The 5,747-nt window shown below is 35.4% G+C and overlaps 1 protein-coding gene across 3 annotated transcripts in view; it reads left to right on the forward strand.

Annotated features, from left to right (window-relative positions):
• The window catches only part of LOC107668445 (lipase member H-like), a 12,041-nt gene that overhangs the window by 1,392 nt on the left and 4,902 nt on the right, over positions 1-5,747 (forward strand). For 2 of the 3 annotated variants that reach the window (XM_016460312.1, XM_016460313.1), the window contains exons 2-3: positions 213-264; positions 1,815-2,185. In XM_016460312.1, coding sequence (XP_016315798.1) covers positions 213-264; positions 1,815-2,185 — 423 coding nt within the window. The remainder of the gene's footprint in view (positions 1-212; positions 265-1,814; positions 2,186-5,747) is intronic. The other variant, XM_016460314.1, reaches the window with a different exon arrangement.

The raw sequence follows: 5,747 nt of genomic DNA on the forward strand, positions 1-5,747 counted from the left end.
AAATAGGTTTATTGAATAAGAAAGCAAAAGCGTTTTTTTAACTGCTGCTCTATAAAACCATACAGCATGTAAAGTGAGAGAAAAGGCTGCTAGATGAGAAGTGTGTGAGATCCGCTGTAGACTGCAGCACACTTTCTGAGGTTCCTCTCTCTCTCTCTCTCTCTCTCTCTCTCTCTGTCTCTCTCTCTCTCTCTCTGTCTCTCTCTCTGCAGGTCTGTTGGCTCGTGTTAGTGACGCTGATGCTAATGTTTGACGTTCACCGAGGTAATGATGATCCAAATTCACATCAACTGCCTTTCATGTCACTTTTCTGCCTTTGTAACAAACTGTTTAGTTTAGTTAACGAGTTAGAAGAAACCACCTGACATTCTTCCAAATGCTTACAATTCATTGTGGTTAACCATCGCGGCCTGAAACACCATGAGACAGTCAGCTGTGAGAAAACTAGAGTTTCTGTATTACTCACGGTGGATGCTGTCTCATTTATGGTGGGTGTTACTGTAGAATTTCTCTTGAAATGTTAGCATAACCCCCACAGATGTAGCATTAGTCCCACGTTTCCTGTAAACACCAAAACACACACACACACTTTATTTTCATCCAGTGTAGATGTAAATAGAATGTATGTTAGGGGCTTTCCAGTGTTGGGGAAAGTTAATTTTAAAAGTAATGCATTATTTGCGTTACTCCCTAAAAAAGTAACTATTTATGTTACTTAGTTATTTTTAATTGAAAGTAATGCGTTACGTTACTTTGGCATTACTTTTTCTCATCTGGGCTGGGCTTTCTTGTTTGCTTTTAATATAAAAATGTCTATTTTTGGCAAATGTAAAAGCCCCTTAACACCAAAAGTAAAAGGAATAAGCCTCCGGCTGAAGGAAAAGTAAATTCACGTCTGTACAGTAGAGGGCACAGCTCAAACCATTCTGGATTGCATGAAGAATATGATGCAGGAGAAGAAAACACTCTTCAGCATTTAAAAAAAATTGTGTTATGTTTATCTTTAGTCATTTTTGCTTATTAGTATGGTTGAATTGCAGCAAAAACCTTGGTTAATAAAATTTAATTTTTTTATCAATCACTGTACACAGATATCTTTCCTCATCCACAAGCTCAGTGTCCCTTCCATGAATGACAGTAGAGACAGAAATAGCAGACTTTCCAAAGTCTATAATCATGTCTTTGGTCTTAGCTATATTTAAGTTGCACACCGAGAAACAAAATCCTCCACCACAGCTCCATGAGACGGCTTTTTTTACTTTTATTCTTTTAAAAGCCCTAGTAGCCACTGTAAGAGCATCAATATTAAACGCTGCATTACTTTGAATCATATTTAACGTTATCGTGAATTAAAAAAAAAAACTGTGTAACTAGCACTTCTTTCTTTAATTCTTCAAAAAAAAAACTTGTCCATTTTAGACTTGCACTCTATTCGTTTACTAACTGCTTGTTTTCTTTTTTGTTTTAAACTAACACTAGCTTCTCTATTCTTTTTGTATTCTATTTGATTGTTTTCTTTTTATTTATTATACAATTAACAAAAAGCAAAAAAGGCCTCTAACACTAGCTTGCTCTATTCTATCTGTTTTCTTTTTATTTATTATATAATTTTAAAAAACCTTGCTACGTGTACTGCATTAGGCTAACTGAGACTTGTTATAGCATTCATATCTTTTGTTGTTTTGACTGCTTCTATTGTCCTCATTTGTAAGTCGCTTTGGATAAAAGCATCTGCTAAATGACTGAATGTGAATAAAGCTGTGAGGGATGTGTGCAGCCAGCAGTGAAGAGCTGTATTTGTGTTCTCCCTGCAGCTCAGGAGTGTGAGGAGATGACGGACCTGGATCTGAAGCACTCTCTGTCTGGGACGTCTCTGAATGTGAGGCTCCTGCTCTACACTCGGGTCAATGTGTCCTGCGCTCAGCTGCTGTCCCATCGAGAGCCCTTCAGAAACCCTCGCTTCAACCTCAGCTCCCCGAGCACCTTCCTCATCCACGGCTACCGGCCCACCGGCTCGCCTCCCGTCTGGCTCACTCAGTTCGTGCAGCTCCTCCTGCAGCGCCGCGACATGAACGTGATCGTGGTGGACTGGAACCGCGGAGCCACCAACATAAACTACTGGAAAGTGGTGGATAACACACGCAAGGTGGCCGCGAACCTCACCGACCTCATCCAGAAGATGAAGGTAAGAGGAAAACTCCCCACCTTCATCTCAACAGCAGAGAGCAGCTTTTGTAGAATATTATAATCAATATAGGCTAATACATAGAACTGTAGATCTACATAGGCGGATTAATAATAGTAGAATAATTTCCTCTTGTGTAACCGTCAGTGAGCAGAGTGAACTATTTAAAGCTTGAAAAACACTCATATATGGAAGGAATCTGTTCAGGAGCTAGAAATACATACATGACGGCTATTGATCATCCTTCAAGAACTCATATATGTGACCCTGCAGCACAAAAGCAGTCTTAAGTCGCTGGGGTATATTTGTAGCAATAGCCAACAATACATTGTATGGCTCAAAATTATACATTTTTCTTTTATGCCAGAAATCATTAGGATATTAAGTAAAGATCATGTTCCATGAAGATATTTTGTAAATGTCCTACCGTAAATATATCAAAACTTAATTATTGATTAGTAATATGCATTGCTAAGAACTTCATTTGGACAACTTTAAAGATGATTTTCTCAATATTTAGATTTTTTTGCACCCTCAGATTCCAGATGTTCAAATAGTTGTATCTCGGCCAAATATTGTTCTATCCTAACAAACCATACATCAATGGAAAGCTATTTATTCAGCTTTCATATGATGTATACATCTCAATTTTGAAAAATTTACCCTTATGCCTGGTTTTGTGCTCCAGGGTCACATATGGTAAAAGATACCAGTCCAAAAATACAATGGTGCATATATGGAATACAGTGAACAGCTTCAGGCGTATATATTACTGTATATAAGAGTGTTAAACCAATATTCTGGAGTGGTGTTCGAACATTACTCAGCCTTTTGTTAACTTGTTAATAAACGTCTATCTGGCTTCAAAACTTCTTCAGAGCAATTTAGTTTGATCAAGAAAAATTCTACAACACTTTACAATGAACAATGTCATTTTTCGGCTCAAATCAGTTCAGTATTAATTAGTGGGTCAGCCTAAATTGATGGTTTGGTACTTAACAATGATTATGGTGTTTGTAATTGAAATTGTAAGTAGATGCTGTCAGGAATTTGTAATTATTTATTTATTTTTGGCTGGGACATTCATTATTTACATCTTGGACTCCGATTGTCTACAGAATCTTTTTTCACTGCAAAATGTTAGCATTACAGAAGCCACAATGATCATTTCTAATTCATAATACTAATACTAATTAAATGTTCCTTCACTGTTGGATGAATGTTGGACGCCCCATGAAATCAAAATTAATTTGTAGATTTTAGAAGTCTAGAAGTAAATACAAAATGTACATTTAACAGCTATTCACTTTTAAAGTTGCAATGAAACGGATTCATTTTGCGAATTGCATCCAAGTGTAATGGATTATTGAAAAAGAAAAGAAAAAAAATCTTCTGTTCATCTGTCGTTGACTGAATTTTGAGGTCTGTGCATTTCATTCAAAAATAAATGCAAGCTTGCAGTCAGTATGGAGTGGGGTTTTTTTGGACTAAATGATTGTCCTGCGCATCAGCAGAGAGAAGTCGAGTTTGCATTTACAAAATACATAGGGTGAATATTCATTTCATGCCAACTTTTTTAAATGTACATATATTATACAATTGAAGTCAAAAGTTTACATAAACTTTTCAGAATCTGCAAAATGTTAAGAGGTAAATCATACAAAATGCATGTTATTGTTTATTTAGTACTGACCTGAATAAGATATTTCACATAAAAGATGTTTACATATAGTCCACAAGAGAAAATAATAGTTGAACTTATAAAAATGACCCCGTTCATGATTTTGAATTTACATAAACTTTTTGAATTTGAAGATCAGGGTAAATTTAACTTATTTTGTCTTCTGGGAAACATGTAAGTATCTTCTGTAGCTTCTGAAGGGCAGTGCTAAATGAGAAAAATATGATATTTAGGCAAAATAAGAAAAATGCACACACCTCCATTCGGTTCAAAAGTTTTCACCCCCGTCTCTTAAAGCATGGTTTCTCCTTCTGGAGCATCAGCGAGCATCTGAAGCTTCTGTAATAGTTGTGTTTGAGTCCCTCAGTTGTCCTCGGTGTGAAAAAGTGCATCTCAAAATCATACAGTCATTGTTGGAAAGGGTTCAAATACACAAAAATGCTGGAAAACCACAGAATTTGGGGGATTTTTCTGAAGAACAGCAGGCAGTTTAACTGTTCAGGACAAACAAGGGACTCATGAACAACTATCACTAAACACAAAAACACAGCTGTGGATCATTCAGCTAACAACACCGTATTAAGAGTCAAGGGGGTGTAAACTTTTGAACGGGGTCATTTTTATAAGTTTAGCTATTATTTTCTCTTGTGGACTATATGTAAACATCTTTTATGTGAAATATCTTATTCAGGTCAGTACTAAATAAACAACACATTTTGTATGATCCCTCTTATTTTGGTAAAATAATTAACATTTTGCAGATTCTGAAAGGTGTATGTAAACTTTTGACTTCATCTATATTATATATGGCACACTGTTTTTTTTTTTTCCAATCAGAAGCTGTGCTCCGTGAGAGAGTCCTGAGCCCTAAAACTGATTAACAAGTCATAATTCATGACTGAGCAAAGCAGAAAATAATAATTGCTAATAATAATATTTTCTGTTTTTAATTTTGCTTATAGTTTTAGTAATTTTGTTGTGTTTTTTTATGTGTATGCATTTTTTTTATTTCGTTTTTAGTATTTATTTCAGTACTTCAACTTAAATTAAACTAAATGGAAATTAGAAATGTTGCATCGGCAACTAGCTGAAATAAAAAAAAATTAATATCTTAAGCAATTTTACTTATTTATTTGTTTGTTTATTTATTACAATTTATATTTATTTATATTGTAGTTTTAGTTAGCAATAATGACCCTTGTTCAGGGAGAGGGTGGAAAGTGGTTGTGAAACCTCGGCTGGAAACGAAATACTACCTCGGGGAAAAATGAAATAAACAGATATGAGCTGTTTAAGGTTGTGCTGGTTCTTGAGGACAGGTATCAGGTTTGTCTGTGCACAGGTGAAGCATGCAGATAAATATAGTCATGTGTTAATCATTAACTTCTTCAGGTGGAGTCCTGAATAAACAGCAGGTGACGGTCTTGTTGTTTTATGTTGACATAGTGCTCAAGTAGGTAACGTTGTCCTGTCATACTTAAGATAAAATAGAATGAAGGCCTTTAAACTCCATTTTTTTAAAGTAAGAATATCTTCAACTGGAAGCGTTAAAATAAAAAGTTGTGTAATGTGATGGTACAAAGAGAGGCTTTTTGGATGTTTTATTTTATTTATTTGTTTTTATTAGGTTTTGCATTTAGATATACATTTAGACATTCTTAATGACTACTTTTTGTTAAGGTTTTGATATTTTTTTCCCATTCATTTTATATGTTGGTCCTTTCTGACCGTGAAGGAACAAAGTGTTATTTTTGTTCAACCCTTTAACATATCCGGATTTTGTGTGTGTGTGTGTGTCTTGTGTGTGTGTCTTGTGTGTGTGTGTGTGTGTGTGTGTGTGTGTGTGTGTGTGTGTGTGTGTGTGTGTGTGTGTGTGTGTGT

Source organism: Sinocyclocheilus anshuiensis, unplaced genomic scaffold (genome assembly GCF_001515605.1).
Source record: "Sinocyclocheilus anshuiensis isolate Anshui unplaced genomic scaffold, SAMN03320099.WGS_v1.1 scaffold2749, whole genome shotgun sequence".
In the NCBI taxonomy this organism is placed as follows: domain Eukaryota; kingdom Metazoa; phylum Chordata; class Actinopteri; order Cypriniformes; family Cyprinidae; genus Sinocyclocheilus; species Sinocyclocheilus anshuiensis.